This window comes from Artibeus jamaicensis, unplaced genomic scaffold (genome assembly GCF_021234435.1).
Source record: "Artibeus jamaicensis isolate MK-2021 breed Jamaican fruit bat unplaced genomic scaffold, CSHL_Jam_final contig_700, whole genome shotgun sequence".
In the NCBI taxonomy this organism is placed as follows: domain Eukaryota; kingdom Metazoa; phylum Chordata; class Mammalia; order Chiroptera; family Phyllostomidae; genus Artibeus; species Artibeus jamaicensis.
Genome location: NW_026521930.1, coordinates 12,171,730 through 12,192,923, shown reverse-complemented (window position 1 = coordinate 12,192,923; position 21,194 = coordinate 12,171,730). Strand labels below are relative to the sequence as shown.

General features: G+C 44.9%; 1 protein-coding gene and 1 pseudogene across 4 annotated transcripts in view; one reads left to right on the top strand and one right to left on the bottom strand.

Annotated features, from left to right (window-relative positions):
• Positions 1–1,907: 1,907 nt before the first annotated feature.
• The window catches only part of DNAJA3 (DnaJ heat shock protein family (Hsp40) member A3), a 39,079-nt gene continuing 19,792 nt past the window's right edge, over positions 1,908–21,194 (bottom strand). The window contains exons 8-12 of one of the 4 annotated variants that reach the window (XM_053671610.1): positions 19,975–20,103; positions 19,379–19,494; positions 18,938–19,035; positions 5,146–5,261; positions 1,908–4,552 (exon numbers count right to left, since the gene is read on the bottom strand). In XM_053671610.1, the coding sequence (XP_053527585.1) occupies positions 5,158–5,261; positions 18,938–19,035; positions 19,379–19,494; positions 19,975–20,103 (447 nt within the window). In that variant the 3' untranslated portion in view covers positions 1,908–4,552; positions 5,146–5,157. The remainder of the gene's footprint in view (positions 4,553–5,145; positions 5,262–18,937; positions 19,036–19,378; positions 19,495–19,974; positions 20,104–21,194) is intronic. The other 3 variants (XM_053671609.1, XM_053671612.1, XM_053671611.1) reach the window with 3 other exon arrangements.
• On the top strand, positions 15,675–16,339 carry LOC119056257 (Golgi SNAP receptor complex member 2-like; annotated as a pseudogene).

Here is a 21,194-nt window from a genome sequence, read left to right as displayed (position 1 = left end):
AAAGCACGTGGCGGCCCTGGCTGGTGTGGCTCAGAGGATTGAGTACCAGCCTGTGAACCAAGCGGTTGCTGGATTGATTCCCAGTCAGGGCCCGTGCCTGGGTTGCAGGCCAGGTCCCCAGTAGGGGATGCATGAGAGGCAACTGCTCATTGATGTTTCTTTCCCTCCCTTCCCTTCTCTAAGAATAAATACATATTTCTTTTTTTAAAAGTAAGCAAGCACGTGAGGGTCATGCCACGCAGAGCACCCCACGGAGGGGACTACTCCCAGTGCCACTGCACCACCCTGCTGGCTTAAGTGTTCCCAGCACAATTCCTAGTCAGGTGCACTGCCATGTGTACTTGGTCTTCTGAAAGCTGGTCCCTGAAATACATGAGTAGGCTGCCATCATTTATTTTTTAATTTTCTTAACTGTAGTAAAATATACATAAAATTTACTATTTTAGTTATTTTTAAATGTACAGTTCAGTGACATTAAGTACAGTCACTGTTGTACAACCATCACCACCATCCATCTCTAGGCCTCTGCCATCATTCCGTATTGAAACGGTACCCATTAAACCCTAACTCCCCAACCCTCCTCCCTCTAGCTCTGGGCAACCACCCTTCTATTTTCTGTGTCTATGAACTTGACTCTCTAAGCACCTCATACAAATAAATAGCTGCCCACATCTTAAAACAAGACATTCATAGAAATATTATTGATAATAACAGAACAGTGGAAAAAACCTGAATGTCTATAGGATGAATGAGAAAAAAAATGTGATGTATTCATACAGTGGAATATTATTCAGCCATAAAAAGAAATGAAGTACTAATTTATGCTGTAACATGCATACATCTTGAAATATACTAAATGAAACCAGAAAAGCACCACAGAGCTCACATATTGTATGACACCATTTAGGTGAAATATACAGAACAGGCAAGTTTATAAGACAGGAAGTAGATTTGTTATCAGAGACTGAAGGACTTGGGAGAAAATGGAGTAACTGCTAAAGGATATGGAATCTCTCGAGGCGATGAAAATGTTCTAGAATTGACTGTGGTGATGGTTAAATAACCTTAAATTAAAATCCACAAAACCGTACACTTTGGTTTTTTTATTATTTATTTATTTATTTTTAAGATTTTATTTACTTATCTTTAGAGAAGAAGGGAACAAGAGAAGGAGAGAAATATCAATGTATGGTCGCCTCTCATGAGTCCCCTGCTGGGAACTGGCCTGCAACCCAGGCATGTGCCCTGACTGGGAATCGAACCGCGATCATGTGGTTCGCAGGCCTGTGCTCCATCCACTGAGCTATGCCAGCCAGGGCAAAACCATATACTTTAAAGGTGAGTTGAATAGTTTATAAATTATCTCTCAATAAATCTGTTACCTCAAAAATGAGGTAACTAGCCCTGGCTGGTATAGCTCACTGGATTGAGTGCAGGCTACAAACCCAAGGGTTAACAGTTCAATTCCCCCTCAGGGCACATGCCTGGGTTGTGGGCCAGGTCCCCAGTGGGAGCCACGTGAGCGGCAACCACACATTAATGTTTCTTTCCCTCTCTCTCTCCCCTCTTCCCCTCTCTCTAAAAATATATAAAACTTTTTTTTAAAATGAGGTAACTAAAATCTCCACACAAAAATCTGGATGCCCAGCTTCTCTTGGAAAGTACCAGAAGATCTGGCAGCACTGGGTCTGAATTCCTGTGCAGCCCCTGCCCTGCCTTGGGTGGAGCTCAACAGTGGCTGTCCTCTTTAAACATGGCAGCCAGTCTCCATCGTTCCCTTCTGTCTCCCAGCAACTGAAGTTGTAGGTCAGGACCCACTTTGTTTCTTTGCATTAAGTTCCTGACTGGCTCATGTGTGATCCTTTACAAGCGTCATGTCAAATAAGCAGAACCTCAGTTACATGATATAAAGTCAGGTTTCACAGTGTTTATTAACAAGAATGCTACATGCCTTCTGCAAAAGCCAGGGAAGCTCATACAATTTAGTTTTCAGTGTTGGGCTCCACTGTTACAGAACAGAGTAAATGACAGGGACAGTCCCTGAACATAGGAGCAGTAGAGAGGCTTGTGGGACTAAAAAAATTCTTGTACATTGAGGGGGGTTTTCATGACAGGGAAGGAATGTTGCATTCAAGTCCACAAGAATCCAAAGGCCCAAAGAGGAGGAAGAGGATGGCTCAGGTGGGAAAACAAATCAGAACAGAAGCCTGCAGGTGGGAATGGAAACAAAGTCCAGTCCCCAAGTCTATCTCATCCCTATGTGACCGTGCCTTCCCTTATTCACCCCCTAGGCATTTCAGTAAATGCTCAACACCCATCTACCGTCCCCCTCCTCTCAATCCCCAAAGGCTTGGGGCCTAGAGATACTTTTCTGTATTTTTTAAGTATCTCATCTCCCACTCCAGCCCCAACTCAAGCTGCAAGTTATCTGGTGACAAATGCCTCAGAAGCCAGCTGTGGGAATAAGCCCACTCCAAGCCCTGAGTGAGACTGGGCGCTAGATTTGCACTGCCATCTTCCTGCATCTGCAGAAAGGACCCTCGGTACAGCAATAATGATATTGCTAGCCAGAAAATCCACCTTTCTATCTCAAAGTGTTCCTCTAGACTTCTGCTTTCAAAAGATATGACATGCATGGGAGCCGACTTCTCCAGAGGAAAACTAAGCTGTCATGGGGCGCCTGCCTAGCTTCCTGTTGCTGTGCCTGTGTCTAGGCATGTGAAGGGGCCCATGCTGAGAGTCCACAGCAGGCACTCAATAAAAATTTTCTGAATGAAGGACAAGTATCTGCAACTGGCAGAAGGTCACCACTGACCCCTTTCTTGCCCATCAGGTCTTTCCCATCCTCTTCACCCAACCCAGCAAGTGTACTCTCACACCTCAAGCTGCTCAGCTCAGAACCTGGGGGTGGGTCTGAGAGATATGCTTGGGGTCCATTCCAGTAGTGCCAGCATTGAAGCTTTTGTGAGACAGCCTCTGCAAGGAGCCCAGACTAGTCAAAGTACAATGAGCAAAAATTTTAGCACAAAAAATGTATTAATATTCCTTTGACAACAATCAAGGGAAAAAATAAATCTAGCAAGGGAAACAGTGATATAGGAGGCCACACTGCACATCTCTTGTGGCACAGGCTCCAAAAAAAGAAGCTACCCACAAAATTCTAGTACATTCATTCAAATCAGCTTGTTGTTGCATGGGAAGCTCCCTTCTCTGGGATTTGGGTTCAAGAGGCACAGCCCTTGTGTGAGTATGCACTCAGGCAGCCATGACTCCGGATGAGACCAGCCACCTCTGCAGCCAGCTCCAGGGAGGCCAGAAGAAACGAGGGGCAGCCTGACCTGCACGTGAACACCATATAAGCCCCTGCTAAGCCATGTGTAGAAAGCTGCTTAAACTCTTTCAAAGAAGACATAACCACAATGTAGGTTTTAAATATCTCTTTGCAGTAGATAATCTTTTACATGGATACAGAATCATTTTACATTCGTAGATCAGACACTAATAGATGCTTTATTTTAGTAAATTATGAAGGAAAACAAAAAGAAAACTATTCAGAAATGTTCTCCATTAGCCTCTTACTAATGGGAGGGTCTGGAAACACACAGAATCTACACATCCTAGAAGCTGCGGTTGGGGCAACTGTTTTGCTCTGGCCAGATGGTGGAGAGCCTTCAACTGCTTAGACTATGTTTTCCTTTCTGAACAAACATTTACACAGGAAAAGACGATGATTCTTTGCATTAAATAATTTAAACACATTTCTGGAAATAGGTGTCGACAGTGTAGTTAGTGGTGAAAACCAAGCTGTGGCTGGCAGTGGGGGTAAGGCTCTAGGATAAGGAGGCCCGTGGTCCAGCAGACAGGCAGAGTCCCACTCAGGCCTGGCTTCAAACACCAGAGCTCCACAGCCACAGACAAGAGGCCACCTGGGTGGGGGGGGAGGGAGAACTGACAAAAGATCACAGCCCCCATGTTTCAGCTGCTGGGTACCCTTGGGAATTAAACTCCAAGAAAAGCAAGGGATGCCTCTACTGAGGGGTGGGTGATGCCGGTGGGGCTTATGGGCCCCAAGTTCCTGGAAAAGACAACATGTCAGAAGAGACTCATTCCAGAACCTCCCAGAGGTTTAATGACAGGGAAATTAATCACTTCACAACTTGGTGCAGTTTCAGGCTTCATTTTTAAGCTGTAAGCATGGCCTTTAATTCTTTATTAAGATTTCCACCACAGTTCATTCCAAATTAAAGTTTTGGCTCTAATTTGAGAAGTGTCCAGATGTCTTACTCTGAGCCAGAAGAGGCCAAGTTACCTACCCACAGACAAGAAACCTACCAGCCCTTAGGCGTGCCACGCCTTACTGCCCAAGAGCTGTCCACCATGACCATTCTGTGGAAAGGTGTGTTGTCACATGATTTTGCTGTTGCCAAGGTGGTCCAGAGGGCCTCTGCAGGCAGGGCTCCATACTGCTGTTCTGGAATCCCCCGGTCTCCAAGGTGCCTTGGCCACGAGGAAGGGCTGCGGCTCCCAGCCTAGTTTCCAGTGGACCGTTTTCCTGAGCCAAGACACAAGTGGTTACAATTTACTGGCATTGCAAGGCACATCCCTTGCAGTGAGTGAGCTTCTATCATCCCTGGGAAGGAGCTATGCCAGGAGCCCCAGCCACCAGGAACCCACACAAGTAAAGTTGGTCCCAAGAACCCACAGTGACCAAGTACAACTCCTGGCAGCTCTCTGGAGGTTACATGGCTCTACACCCCCGGCAGGACAGGCGCTGTAAAACAGGTGGTGAGTGGAGAGATCTGAGTTCGCCTGGCTCTCCTGTGACTGTGGGGAACCTGGTTCCCACCACTGTGGGATGCAGTGCCTCTGAGAGCTGGTGGAGGGAGACTGAGAGGCAGCCCCCAGTGCAGCCTCTCCCTGCGGTCTGGTTCAGCTCTGGACTGCCACTGACTGCCACATTACCTAATGTAGGTGTCTCCAGGGACCAAAAGGCTTGGCTCCAAGGGGAGCCAGATACACCATACCTAAGACTGGTACCCCTTCCAGTGCCAGGGAGTGGGGAGTATGAAATTGGTTAAAGTAAGGAAAAATGGGGATTAGTTCACAAAAGGAAACAAAGGGGAGAAACCTCAAGGGTTTTCCTACCTCACCTGGGTATCAGGAGGTAAACATTTTCTTAAGTTTGGAAAGGAATCCCTCCTTGTCCTCCCCAGCCTCAGGCCTAGCCTTGCCTCCTGTGGAGCTATCCATGGTGCTGCCACCTGGGCACAAACAGCAGAAAAAACTGGGGTCAAGGGCACACACCTCCAGGCGTCCCATCCCAGGCCCCACCTACCCCCACCTGGCCACCCAAGGACTCTATACTCAGGGACCACCTGGCCAACCTGGGAGCCACCACCAAGCACCACCCTGAGAAGAGAGGTGGCAACTCCCAGGTTGGCCAAGGCTGCCTTGCCTTTTCAGATGACTGATGCAAACAGGTCACTCAGTACTTCAACGTATCCCAACTGTCCCCAAGTCACTGAGCCGTGAGAGGGAAATAAGAAACAGAGCCAGACAAGTACCAGCCGTCTCCATCTTAACAACTGTAACAAAAATACAGCCCACTACCAGAGGCCAGAATTCTAGGCCAGGCCTCAAATCTTCCACGTTAGCTCATTCAATCCTTAAGATAACCTTACAGGTACATTTCAGAGGGAAAAAAAACAAAAAATGGAGGCACAGAGAGGTCACTGTATTTTTCAGACTGTAACATGCACACACCCCCCCCCCATCATTTGGGAGGCATAATGGTTGTTAATGCTGCTGTTGAGTTCTGTTTGCATTTATATTGGTGAAATATTATGTTATTTATGTTATTAAATATTTTACATTTTTTGCTTCAAAATTCCTTTTCCTATTTTCCTCTCTAAAAGCTAGGTGCGTCTTATGGTCCAAAAATTATGGGTACATGCTTTGTTCAAACCCATGCAGCTGGACTCCAGAGCTTCTTAACCACCATGCCACTGTCTCTAAAAGGTGAACATCGACACCAAGCTCCATGTCTGTACATGTGCACATCTCTGGGACACTCAGGGAAGGACTCACTGCCTCTTGGAACATGAACAGAACATGTGCACTTATCTGTAACGACAGCAGCAATGAACCCAGTATGGCACTGGGCAAGATCTCTCCATCTTGGGGCATCTAACCCTCAATGCTCCAGAAAAGAGGGGGTGCTCCTTATTTCTTTAGGGCCCAGGCTGAGACTGATGAGAGTAACTCTGCTGTACAAATGCATCATTTTAAAGATCTACCAACTACTAGGCAGGGAGGGCAAACTTTTGTTAGGAGTTAGACTACAGACCTGTACTCAACACACTAGAATTATGCCAAGCACAGTGTATAGCAGAGGAAAAAGTGGTCACAGCCCCCAAGATCCCAGACTAAGACACCTTCCTCAATGAGAGGCCCAGGGCAACCAGGCCCCTAGCAGAAGTGGACAAGGCTGTCCTAGGTCTAGCCCCCTAGGCAGTCCTCTGGACTGGCAGGCTCTCACAGATCCGAATGTCCTGAGAGAGAGTGGTGGCCCTGGACAAAGACGTGCTGACAGGGGTCTAAGCAATCACCAAAGATGAGGCAGCTGAGTGACTCCTGATTCCCAGAGCTCCCTAGTGGAGGACCTGGGCACCACATAATCAGCAGAGCAAGCCCCTTTGAGAGGTGCCCACTACCACGTGTGCCTTCCTCAGTCCTTCATGCCCTCTTTTCCTACATAAAGACTTCAGTAACACAAAGGATTCTCCTAACACAAAGGGATCCACAAACCAGAAATTTCCCATTACTCCCAGGCCTCCTAGAACAAAGGAGAGCAAGAGTATTGAATTCCATTATGCCCTTGGTAAGGAGATGGCAAATCTTCACATGTTTGTGTGTGTCAGTGGATGAGAGTTTGCATGTGTCACACTAGAGTTACCACTGATGGAGATTTTAACATGTGCCATGCCAAATACTTTAACCCATGTGATCTCATTTAATCATATAGACCCCTATGAAGCAGGTGCTATTATTCCCAATTTACAGATGAGGAAACTGAGGCTCAGAGGGGTGAAGTAATTTGCCTAAGGCTTCACTGCTAATAATGGCATAGCTGGGTTGTGAATCTGCTGACATCAGAACCCAAGCTCTTAACTACTAGTCACAACAGGGCACAAAAACACTCAGTGACTGCTGACTTCCTCCCACAACCCTGCAGTCCCTATCACCTGAGGAAGGGTACAGAGTAACTGTGTTCCATGGTCATGCAGGTATTTGAGCCATGGTGGCCAATCTGGGAGAGCCAGAACCACCACCCTGTTAGCTGGTTAATAATCCACAACAACCACAAACACAAGCAAAATATGCACACCCCGGAATTTTCATTTTATACTAGCAGGAACAGCCTTACCTCTCTTTCTACTTTCATATCTGGCTAAAAGGGGTATGGGAGCCTTCAGGAATATTTACTGACCAGGACATCAAGTGAATATAAGCACTGAACTTAAAATTCTAAACCAAACAGGAATTAACTGTAAGCCTCCGCACACAGATAACAAAGTCTATAAACACACGGCTCTACTCTCTCTTTCTCAGAGTCCTGATTTCTCCGAGGACTAGCCTGGGGTAGAAAGAGAGGCATGTGTTTACAGGATGTCCTGGGCACTCAGGCACCTTCAGGTCTCATCACAAGATACAAATACAAAGTGCTATACTTCCAAAGCTGCTTTCAATAAAGCTGGCACATAATCTTTGCATTTTAGAATAAACAGAAAATGCCCTATGGTGGAAGTCCATCCCAGCCAAATAGGCATTTCTAGTCTGCACTTCCAGAAGGTAGGGCTGCTCAGCCCACCACAGTCAGAGGTCAAACCTGAGGCCAAAGGACTCCTCTATCAGACCACATGTGGCTTTCCTGAGAAGAACTACGTTTTTCTGTCTGCCTGATAGTGTTTCCCTGCTGATGGTTAGGGAAATAAATTCAAACCAACTCAGCCAATATTTACCATGAATAAGCCTTAGGCCAGGTGCTGTGCAAGGTCCTGGGGACTCAAAGAATAAACACTGTAGTCACTACAGGCAGGGATTCCAAGTCAAAACTACCTGATGGCTGTTCACAAGGTGATGCCAAAGGACGAATACTATTCATTCTGTGAATCTGTACTACCTTTAGGGTCAAACTCCTAATGTTACAAGAGAGGTCTAGCATTTATTTGAGGGTTCAATGCTTGCCCTGTCTTCCCCCATTACACTGTTGTTGGATGAGGCCAAAGAACCTCTCTCTCTGGGTATCACTTCTTAGCACGCAGTAAAAGCTAAATGCATATCTGTTTGAAGACAGAGAGGCCAACAGTACTCCAGGATCTGACTTCTGGGGACTGGACCTACCCCACAGGTGGAAGTGCAGGCCCACAGTCACAGCCTGGCTCCCTGAGCCATCTAACATACACAGGTTGAGCCTGCAAAGCATGTCTCCTCCTACTAACAAGTCTTTCCCTCACCTTCCCTTTGCCTCCTCCCTGTATAAAGCAGGTCTATAGTCAACACTATTAGCCATATCGGAGAAGAGAAACAGCAGGAGGAATTGCCAAATAATGAGCTCAGGAACAGGTTTCTACAGCTACAGCTAAATGTACATATGTATGTTGTCACAAGAACTGATGATGATCCAGAAACAAACAATGAGCCACACTATGTCTCTACCTCAAAAAGCCACACAGTAATTAATGTCAGACTGCCCCAATTCCCTGTGTCTTTTTGCTGAAGTGCTAAGAGTCCCAAGCACACTATAGGCTTTGCGGTACACACTGGGAAAGATGCTAGGATCAGCCTAGCAGCATTAGGAAACAAATAAAGGATACTTTAGCCACCAAAGACTTGAGCTCCATTTCCTACTAAGTAATTGTATCTATTCCAAATGCCTTCCAGGTACTCTTTCCATAATAAAAGCAAAGACACACAGAAATCAATCTGCATCTACAATGACTCTCTCCTGGGTCTCTAATGACTCTCTAATGCTCATGTACTTAGAGGCTATTGAAAAAAAGTACACACTTTATCCCAAGCATCACTAAAAAATGAATGCAACTGCTTCCAGTATGACTTTAGTTAGTACACTTTTAAGATTTTATTTATCTACTTTTGGAGAGAGGGGAAGGGAAGGAGACAGAGAGGGAGAGAATTATCATTATGTGAGAGAGAAATAGTTGCCTCTCACATGACCCAACTGGGGACTTAGCCTGCAACCCAGGTATGTGCCCTGACTGGAAACTGAATCAGCAACCTTTTGGTTCACATGCTGGTGCTCAATCCACTGAGCCACACCAGCCAGGGCTAGTTAATACGCTTTGTTGAATGCTTGAAATAAAAGAGATTGAGGCTCTACTTAAATAACAGGACCCACTGTTAGTGAAGTTGTCCGGAAATGGGAATTGTATGTCCTGTCATTATCTTCGGATGGGGATTGCAAGAGTAATTCTCTTCACAGTATAATGGAAGGCTTAACTATAACCAGGCAGGAGACAGACAGTGCATTCCTTGAAGCCAATTCTAAGATTCTTAAATGTCATTTAATGCCCTGGCCAGGTAGCTCAGCTGGCTGGAGTGTTGTCCTGATACACCAAGATTGTAGGTTTAATCCTTGGTCAAGGCACATCCGAGAATCAACCAATGAACTGCATAAATAAGTGGAACAACAAATTGATGTTTTGGACTTCTGGCCAAGATGGTGGCGTAGGTAAATGCACTTTGCCTCCTCATACAACCAACAGAACAACAACAAATTTAAAAACAACACAACCCAGGGGTCCAGTGTGGGGAAATAAAGCCTCAAAACCTCTGACTGGAAAAACCTGTGGGGGGTTGTGGCAGTGGGAAGAACTCCCAGCTTCACAGGAGAGTTTGTTGGAGAGACCCATGGGGTCCTAGATGTATACAAAACCACCCAACCAGGAATCAACACCAAAAGGGCTTAATTTGCTTGCAACTAGTGGGGGAAGTGATTGAAAGCTGGCCAAAGCTGGCAAGCGACGTTATTCCTTCTTGGACCCCTCCCCCACATACAGCAGCACTATGCCGTGAAGTGGGGTGCCCTGACATGGTAAATACCTGAGGCTCCGCCCCTTACAATATGATAAGCACACCGAGACAAAAAAATACTGCCCAAATGAAAGAACAGATCAAAGCTTCAAAAATAGAACTAAGTGATGAAGAGATAAGCCAATCTACCAGATGCAGAGTTCAAAACACTGGTAATCAGGATGCTCACAGAAATGGTTGAGTACGGTCACAAAATAGAGAAAGAAGTGAAAGTTATGAAAAGTGAAATAAAAAAAAATATACAGGGAACCAACAGTGAAGTGAAGGAAATTGGGACTCAAATTAATGATTTGCAGCAGAAGGAAGAAACAAACATTCAACCAGAACAGAATGAAGAAACAAGAATTCAAAAAAATGAGGAGAAACTTAGGAACCTCTGGGAAAACTTTAAATGTTCCAACATCCCAGTCATAGGGGTGCCAGAAGGAGAAGAGAAAAAGCAAGAAATTGAAAACTTATTAGAAAACATAATGAAGGAGAACTCCCCTAATATGGTAAAGGAAATAGACTTCCACGAAATCCAGGAAGCTCAAAGAGTCCCAAAGAAGTTAAACCCAAGGAATCACACACGAAGACACATCATAATTACATTACCCAAGGTTAAAGATAAGGAATCTTAAAACAGTAAAAGTATACAATCACCTACAAAGAAATTCCCATTAAGACTATCAGCTGATTTCTAAAACAAAAAACAAAAAACAAACAAACAAAAACCTTGCAGAGGTCTTCCACCAAGATGGAGGCATAGGTGGAAACATTTTGCCTTCTCGCACAACCAAATCTAAAAACAACAAAGTTTTAGCAACAATAAACGCAGCCAAGCCACAGAAAATTGAACAATACAAAGTCTGACAACAACGAACTACTCAGCTACACCAGTAAGAGGGGCAGAGCCAGCAGTGGAGAGGGTCGGGCAAAAAAGATCCCCCAACCCAGGTAGCCAAGGGCAAATCCCAGGTGTGGAGTAGCGGCAGGCAGACCCAGTGAAGGCACAAGGTGGCAGGCTGACCACAGTCACACTTTGTGCACAGATAAACCAGCGAAGGAGCAAGCAGTGAGACAGACCAGGCAGGCCCCAGTGGCATAAAGGAGCACAGAGGACCGCCATTGCTCCCTCTCTGACCCTGCCCCCACATAGTGTCACAACTCAGTGACTGGGTTGCCCCACCCTGGTGAACACCTGAAGCTCTGCCCCTCATACGTAACAGGCATGAACAGAACAAAATATTATGGCTCAAGAACAGCTCCGAAGCCCCAGAGCCAACACTTCTAAGTGACAAAAAGATAGCCAATCTATCAGATACACAGTTCAAAACATTGGTGATCAGGATACTCACAGAACTGGTTGATCTTAGTCACAAATTAGAGGAACATATGAAAGCTAAACTAACTGAAATGAAGGGAAATGCATAGGAAACCAATAGTGATGGAAAGGAAACTGGGACTCAAATCAAGGGAGCAGACCAGAAGGAAGAAAAAAATGACCAAACATAAAAATATGAAGAAACAAGAATTCAAAAAAATGAGGAGAGGCTTAGGAACCTCCAGGACATCTTTAAACGCTCCAACATCTGAATTATAGGGGTACCAGAAGGGTAAGAGGAACAGCCACAAGTGGAACACTTATTTGAACAAATAATAAAGGAGAACTTCCCCAATCTGGCAAAGGAAATAGACCTCCAGGAAATCCAGGAAGCTCAGAGAGTCCCAAAGAAGTTGGACCCGAGGAGGAATACACCCAGGCACATCATAATTACATTAGCCAAGATTAAAATGAAGGAGAGAATTCTAGAAGCAGCAAGAGAAAAGGGGACAGTCACCTACAAAGGAGTTCCCATCAGACTGTCAGCTGATTTCTCAAAAGAGACCTTACAGGCAAGAAGGGGTTGGAAAGAAGTGTTCCAAGTCATGAAATCCAAAGACCTACATCCAAGATTGCTCTATCCAGCAAAGCTTTCATTTAGAATGGAAGGGCAGATAAAGTGCTTCTCAGATAAGGTCAAGTTCAAGGAGTTCATCATCACCAAGCCCTTATTATATGAAATGTTAAAGGGACTTATCTAAAAAAAAAAAAAAGATAGTGAAAAATATGAACAGTAAAATGACAATAAACTCACAACTATCAACAACTGAACCTAAAAAACAAAAACAAACTAAGCAAACAACTAGAAGAGGAACAGAATCACAGAAATGGAGATCACATGGAGGGTTATCAGTAAGGGAGGGAGAGGGGAAAGAAGGGAGAAAAGGTACAGGGTATAAAAAGCATAAGTGGTGGGTAGAAAATAGACAGGGGGAGGTTAAGAATAGTACAGGAAATAGAGAAGCCTAACAATTTATATGTACAACCCATGGACATGAACTAAGGGGGAGGGGGAATGCTGGTGGGAGAAGGGTTGCAGGCTGGAGGGGAATAAAGGGAAGAAAAAATGGGACATCTGTAATAGTATAATCGGTAAAATATATATATTTTAAAATATTTTATTTATTTATTTTTCGAGAGAGGGGAAGGGGAGAAGAAAGAGAGGGAGAGAAATATCAATGTATGGTTGCCTCTCATGCATCCCCTGCTGGGAACTGGCCTGCAACCCAGGCATGTGCCCTGACTGGGAATCGAACCGCGATACTCTGGTTCACAGGCCCGCGCTCAATCCACTGAGCTACGCCAGCCAGGGCAGTTAAATATATTTTTAAAGAAATTGATGGGTGTTGGGAGGAGCAGTGAGCAGGAGGAAAAAAAAAAAAGAAACTGACGTTTCTCTCTCCAATGAATCAATGATATTAAGATGAAATAAAGTAAAAAGTTATGTCTGGGTGCCAAATTTCCTATTAGACAACTCTGAAATGACAACAGGAATAAAAAAGATATATAGCCCTGGCTGGTGTAGCTCAGTGGATTGAGGTCCGGCTTGCGAACCAAAGGGTCACAGTTCAATTCCCAGTCAGCACACATGTCTGGGTTATAGGCCAGGTCCCCAGCAGGGGGTGCACAAGAGATAACCACACACTGATGTTTCTCTCCCTCTCTCCTTCCCTTCTCTTCCCTCTAAAAATAAATAAATAAAATCTTTTGTAAATAAAGATATATAATTTGGCATACCCATTTCATTTTATGAACAACTTTTTAAATATATTTTATTTTATTTTTTCAAGATTTTATTTCTTTATCTTTAGAGGGGAAGGGAAGGAGAGAGAGGGAGAGAAACATCAATGTATGGTTGCCTCTTATGCGTCCCCTGCTGGGAATTGGCCTGCAGGGAACCGGCCTGCAACCCAGGTATGTGCCCTGACTGGGAATCAAACCGCAATTTTCTGGTTCACAGGCCCGAGCTCAATCCACTGAGCTACAACAGCCAGGGCTAATATATTTTATTGATTATGCCATTACAGTTGTCCCATTTCCCCCTCTTCCTTCCCCTCCACCCTGCACACCCCTCCCCCACCATTCCCCACTTTCGTTAATGTCCATGTGTCACAAGTTCTTTAGATTCTGTATTTCCCATACTATTCTTGCCCTCCCCCTATTTTCTACCTATCATCTGTGCTACTTATTCTCTGTACCTTCTCCCCCCTTCTCCTCCTCCCACTCCCCTGTTGATAACCCTCCATGTGATCTCCATTTCTATGGTTCTATGGTTCCAGCTATGATCTAGCTGTCCTCTTAGTTTGCTTTTGTTTTAGGTGTGGTTGTTAAAAACTGTGAGTTTGCTGTCCTTTCACTGTTCATCTTTTTTATCTTCTTTTTCTTAGGTAAGTCCCTTTAACATTTCATAGAATAAGGGCTTGGTGATGATGAACTCCTTGAACTTGACCTTATCTGAGAAGCACTTTATCTGTCCTTCCATTCTAAATGAAAGCTTTGCTGGATAGAACAATCTTGGATGTAGGTCTTCGGATTTCATGACTTGGAATACTTCTTTCCAACCCCTTCTTGCCTATAAGGTCTCTTTTGAGAAATCAGCTGACAGTCTGATGGGAACTCCTTTGTAGGTGACTGTCCCCTTTTCTCTTGCTGTTTCTAGGATTCTCTCCTTCATTTTAATCTTGGCTAAAGTAATTATGATGTGCCTGGGTGTATTCCTCCTCGGGTCCAACTTCTTTGGGACTCTCTGAGCTTCCTGGATTTCCTGGAGGTCTATTTCCTTTGCCAGATTGGGGAAGTTCTCCTTTATTATTTGTTCAAATAAGTGTTCCACTTGTGGCTGTTCCTCTTACCCTTCTGGTACCCCTATAATTCAGATGTTGGAGTGTTTAAAGATGTCCTGGAGGTTCCTAAGCTTCTCCTCATTTTTTTGAATTGTTTCTTCATATTTTTGTGTTTGGTCATTTTTTTCTTCCTTCTGGTCTGCTCCCTTGATTTGAGTCCCAGTTTCCTTTCCATCACTATTGGTTTCCTATGCATTTCCCTTCATTTCAGTTAGTTTAGCTTTCATATGTTCCTCTAATTTGTGACTGAGACCAACCAGTTCTGTGAGCATCCTGATCACCAATGTTTTGAACTGTGTATCTGATAGATTGGCTATCTTTTTGTCACTTAGAAGTGTTGGCTCTGGGGCTTCGGAGCTGTTCTTGAGCCATAATATTTTGTTCTGTTCATGCCTGTTACGTATGAGGGGCAGAGCTTCAGGTGTTCACCAGGGTGGGGCAACCCAGTCACTGGGTTGTGACACTCTACGTAGGGGCAGGGTCAGAGAGGGGCAATGGCACTTGTTCCACATTTTCTCTCAGATTTCGGTCCTTTCTGCTGCTTCCCACAAGCAAACCGGGCCCCCCTGGTGCCGGCTCCCGGGTGTGTGGGCTTGTTCACCCTCCAGGACCTTGTGCATCTCTCCAACAAACTCTCTGTGCACCTGGAAGCTTCTCCCAGCACCTTGATCCTGAACGTTTTTCCAACTGGTGCTTTTAGGCTTTAATTCCCGTCACTGGGGCCCAGGTTTGCAAGGTAGGTCTCACTGCTTGCTCCTTTGTCTGGTTTATCTGCGTGCGCGAATGTGTGACTACGGTCAGCCACCTTGTGGCTTCCTTCACTGGGTCCGCTCATTGCCACCCCATACCTGGGATCTGCCAACCGCCACCTGCGTGCCTGGGTCAGTCTGGCAGCCACCGCTCTTTCCTGCTCAACCTAGCTCGGCCAGCTGCTGACCCCGCCCCTCTTACCAGTCTGGATGATCGGTTCGTTGTTGTCAGACTTCCGTACAGTTCAATTTTCTGTGTTTTGGTTGTGTTTTAGTTACTAAAACTTTGTTGTCTTTAAACTTGGTTGTGCAAGGAGGCACAGTGTTTCCACCTATGTCTGTATCTTGGCCACAAGTCCTGAACAACTTTTAAAAAATGCACCCAATGCATACATTAAAGTTAAGCTATACTCAGTAAAATTATGTCAAAAAATTTAAAATTCAAGACCCTGGCTGGTGTAGTAGGGAGAGCCGTTTGGGGGTGGGCTGGTTCCCTGCAGGAGTTCCCGAGGGGATGATGAAAGGCAACCCTACATTGATGTTTCTCTCCTTCTCTCCCTCTTTCAAGACTTAAAAAAAAATTTAAAATTCAGCTGAGCCGGTGACATGGAACAGTTGTACCAGCAAACACACAAGCAGGTCCACAAGATCCAGTCTCACACAAGACGCCTGAAGATAGCAGACAAGCAGTCGGTGCACTCAAATATTCTTTTTTATTTGGTGCAGCAATATAAAATGAAATCCAAGCAAGTATAGACCAGATATGCAGCAATCTAGAACATCTGGAAATTTTGTGCAGCAAGGAGCCCCCTAACTAAAGACAGAATGCCAAACTCCATGTTCACTAATTAAAGTATGATGTCCAGCACCTGCAGACTGCTCTTGGAAACTTCCAGCATCAGCAATACACACGAGAGCAGCAGGAGAGGCAGTGAGAGAAGTTTCTGTCTTGCACCTTCACTATCAACAGCTCTAATACCACCATACCAATGGATGAATTACCGCAGTTTAACTCCCCCCCCAGAAAATTCACCATGGCATGGATGACCTTACCAGGGGGGAGAGCAGAAATCCGGAGGGTCTGAGGGCCCAGAGAATGACCTTGTAGAGAATTCATAAGAGGATCCCTGATATTGCCAATATCCTGGGCTTGTCCAACATAGTGATGCAGCTCATTGAGAAGCAGGCTTTCCAGGACAAGCACTTTACGATCGGTGAGATGCTTCTCACCTGGTGCGGTCATGTTCCTCATGGTGTGGTACCTGACATGAACCAGCTAAGCCCGACAAGCTGAACAACATTGCCACTGTGTGTGTGTGTGTGCGCATGTGTGCATGTGAGGGAGGGGGGCTGAGAGGTCACATTTTGAAATGTATGTTCGTCTTAAGTGTGAAAACCACTAAGAAGTAATTGTGATCTGTAACCTAGTGAGAGTTTCAAGCATGCTGTGTTTTCTGTGGCATTTTGGAGGGGAAGCTAGTGCTATCAAGATTTACGGTGCACAGGCAATAAAGAGGTACTTGTTCTCTTTCTCTCACTGGGGGAGAAAGTGATGAATGGGTAAGGGATGAGAAGGAAGAGAAAACAAAATTAAAGGAAGAACTGGAAAAGAATCAGGCACACAGGAAGCTCCCAATGAAACCTGGCTAAATGAGGGAAGAGGGAATTAGCTATCAGGATAAAAAACCATAAAAATAATAAGGGTTCTAAGGACACTCAGAAGCTGCCTATATGATCAACTCTCAATTTAAGCTATCAGAAGGGGGTTTAAAAAATAAAACTGGTGAATACTAATAACCAACATTTTAATATAGCGAACCAGGCCCACATCTTTGCACAGGGCTCAGCTGCGGAGAACCCCAAGTTGTGTGTGGGTGGGAGGAGGACAGCTGGGAGCTGTCTGCAGAACGAATCTCACATGCTACATGTGGGATTCAGGAAGGAGAAGCTAGAAGTGAACATTAGAGTTACATGGAATAACTATTCCCACTATTTCCACTTCTTTTTTTGTTCAAGGATATAACAGGAAAATAAGAAAAAGTATATGTACCAAACCATTTAATATAAGTACCTAATCCATGCTTGGTCAGGCTATAGACAAAATTTGTGGTGGCTATTTTTTTTTTCATTCTTCACCCAAGGACATGTTTATTGATTTTAGACAGAGAAAGAGAGAGAGAGAAACATCAGTTGGTGCCTCCTATACATAATGTAGGGTAAATGGAGGCAGTTTGGCTTCCTCACCCAGGTGTCTGGGTAACTAAAGGAAGCAGTTTTCCCATAACCCTGAATAGGGACTCCCGCCAAGATGGAGGCATAGGTGGAGATGCCATGCTTTCTCACACAACCAAGTTTAGAGACAACAAAATATTAGCAACAGAAAACATAACCCTGAATAGGCCTGATAAGTAGAGTTCTCAAAGCCTTGAAACTGGGCCTGACAAATGGTTTCCATAACATGAAATGGGCTCACATGCACAGAATCATGCTATGTTATAAAATTTTTGGCTTTTCCCCAGCTTTGCTAAAGTACTTAAGCAGGTAGGGATTCCCCGCTGGGTACAGCATGTGCCATGGAAGGGGACAGATGACATACAGTGTGCCACACAGGGACATGCAGGGGTACACACAGCTTGTAGCATGTGTGGCTCATCCACCCTCGAATAAAGGCATATCAGACATCCCAAAGGCTCTGTGAATATTCTTCCATCTGCCCAAATTACGTGAACCTGTCCAGCCTTGAACAGTCACAACACACATACCCCAATTGGGAATCAAATCTGCAAACTTGCTATGTGCCCTGACTGGGAACAGAACCCACAATCTTTTGGTGAACAGGATGAGACTCCAACCAACTGAGCCACCTGGCCAGGGCATGGCTATTTTTTCACAGAAGACTTGGTCCCCTAAACTCAACAGAAGTTCAGAAAAGTCAATGCAAAGGCTGCTGCTTTTGCACCACCCCTCCCTGCTGGGTGGGATGGGGTGTGAGAATCCAAGACCAAGCCTTCCACTTCACTGGGAAATCCACCCCTGCTCTGATCACCTGCTCTGAATGAGCGTATAGTAACCTGATACTATTCAAGTTCTGAAAACACAAGAACAACTAGGACCCAGACAAAAACAAAATGATGTAACAACAAGGAAACATGTTGAAGCTGAAGCCAATTCCACTCTCAGTACCGCCTGTCCTGACCCGGCAGCCATCCAGCAGGGAATCTGCATCTCCACAGCAGACCAACTCCCTCCCAAGGGAAGAAGGCTGTCGCTGAGGTTCCCTGCCATCAAAGCTTCTGCCTGCAAGCATTTTCGTATTGAGTACGACTAATATTTTACTATACCCAGTAGATAGAGCATGACATTTGAGATCAGGGTAAATAAGGCACCTGCTCGTTGCCAGAGGAATTCAAAATTAGACCTGCTGGGAATAATCAGATTCAAAGTCATGTGACCACAGGTTTTTGATTGCTGTAAAAGATGTTATTTACAAGACACTCTGAAATCTTGCTGAAGTGTCCTGGGTCAGGAACACATAAAGCCTTCCAATCCATTTTCTTAAGCTGTTACAAGGAACTCTCATGCAATGATGTGCCTAAGCAAGTGGCAGAACCAAGGATAGAACTCAAAAGAGTAGCTCTCTGACACACAGGGCTGCTATCCAGCAGGAAGCAATCTAGCACTCTCTAACACAGAAGAAGGAGAAGCAGCTATGCTCCGGAGCACAGCTACACTTTCCACTTGCCTGTTCTGAGCCCTCAGCTCCCCTCTTTCTACTGTGCTCTTTGAAGGCTCCATGGAGTTTCTCAAGTGAAAACCCCAACAAGCTACCAAGGGACAGAGGATGCCCATGTGCCACCATGCCACCTTACCAGTGCTTGTACTGGTGACACCATTCACTGTCCCCTCCACATCAGTCTCATCCTCAGCGTAGCTCAGCATCAGGCTGTGTTGCCGACTTGTCAGTCTCCTGTGGATCAAGCACAGTCAGTGTCAAGTGTTTCCTTTGGGCAGCTCTTTAAATGATAAGGCCTAGGTCAGTGTGGGAAATGTAGGAGCCCTGACCCAGGCAGAGTGCACAATCTGACCCTCAGAGCCACACCCTTAAAGCTTCTGTAAAGAAGTAACCTGACTGAGCCTCAGCACTTCCAGCGGCAGAGCCACAATGGGACCAGGTGGTCTGGTGATGCTAAACCACCATCCTGCCACACTTAGGTCAGCAGGCAGGGTGAAAAGCCCTCAACTGGCCCCTGCTCAATGGTGAAAGTGCGAAAGGATCCAGCAGGCCTTGCCATGGCTAAGTGGGCGCTTACTTTGGAATTCTTATCTTGACGTGAATGTAGTGATCTCCATAGCCATAACTGTTAATCCGGGGAATGCCTTTCCCACTCATCCGAATCTTCTGGTCTGTCTGGATCCCAGGGGGGATCTATGAGGAAAGAAAACCTGTGGTTTTCCTTGGTTTCCAGTTGCCCGTTCTGATTTCTAGACAGAACCCACCAACAATCACTTGGAAACTGGCTAAGCTGGGGTTCACCCTGAGCAGAGCCTGTAATGAGGATTTAGGGACAGGTGGTTTGACGAGGTAAGCCAAAGTGGAGAGAGCCAGACCTGAAAAGTAGCAAAGCCAGCACAGGAGCATGTTGCTGAGGTTGCATCCCCAGCAAAAGAGGAGATGCAACTCAGGAATTGTTGTTCCTCGTGATGACACACTCAAGGCCCACACCTGGTGACTTAAACCCCAAGGAATGGCCAGATATTCCTCCTGCCCCCCCCTAACTATCATTTCCCCCAAATCCCTGACATGCTGGCTGTTTACACGTTCTAGCCATTTATAAGCCATTTTCCATTACAGGAAAAAAAAAAGCAATTAAGTAGGAAGGTGGCAAAGATAATCTTGCCCTCTTACCGTCACATTGATTGTCTCATACAGGCCCTGGGCTCTGGCTGTCCCCCCAAGAATAGCCTGAGCTACAGAAATAAAGAGGTCAGAGTGGATGTCTGCGCCATCCCTCCGGAAGACAGGGCTTTTCTGTACCTAGGACCAAACATAAGAGATGGGCATTATGCACAGAGAGGTCCTTCTGGAGACTGGACATCAGCCCCGCATCTCAGCAGCCCGAGCTTAGCGTCTGACACACGTTACCCTGCTTCTATGCTTAGAACACAGCACTGAGGGAGAGAGTATACTTTCACCAATTGAAACACTATGCCAGGTTACACATCAGATTCATTTCTATACTGCAATGCAAGAGTGCCTAGATTTCCCAGGTTCACATCCAGCCATTCAATTCTGAACAAAAGTAAAGTAAAACTGGCATCTTCAACATTAAAAAAAATATTATTTTACTAGAACACAGATTAATATATCTACAAAAGCAGAATGGCTTTCCAAATGGTTATTTGGCACGAACTACCTTTAAGACAGGTTGACAACACTAGAATTATTTTGATTTTTTAAAATAAGCACTGTTTGCTGTATCTCAAAGACATTCTTTGTCTTCCAATGATTTATTTTTTCTTCTCTATCATTAGTTAGGGACAGAATCTAAATTCTCCACCAAACTAGTCTCATCAATTGGCTTCCAGCTTGCTATCTTTGTCTTTCTCAGTTTAAAGGTTCATCCTTAAATTTTTGTCTTTTTTAAATTATGATATTTTGCATGTACATAAACTACAATTATGCTACAAATGAGACATTATGAATCCAGGTGAAGTCTCCTTGCTTCTTTCTCACCCCCTCAGAGTTAACTATGTGGCTGAATCTAGTACTTATTATTCCTATAAGCATTTTTTAACTTCTACTACATTTTTTTTTAGAGATTTTTAGACTTCTTTTTTTTTTAAGATTTTATTTATTTATCTTTAGAGGGGAAGGGAAGGAGAGAAGGAGAGAAATATCAATGTATGGTTGCCTCTCATGAGTCCCTTGCTGGGAACTGGCCTGTAACTCAGGCATGTGCCCTGACTGGGAATCAAACTGCGATTGTGTGGTTTGCAGGCCCACACTCAATCCACTGAGCTATATCAGCCAGGGCTAACTTCTACTACATATTTCCATGTCCTTAAGTAATATATATAACATCATCTCATGTGATTTAAAAGTTTATATACATGATCTTCCTTGAA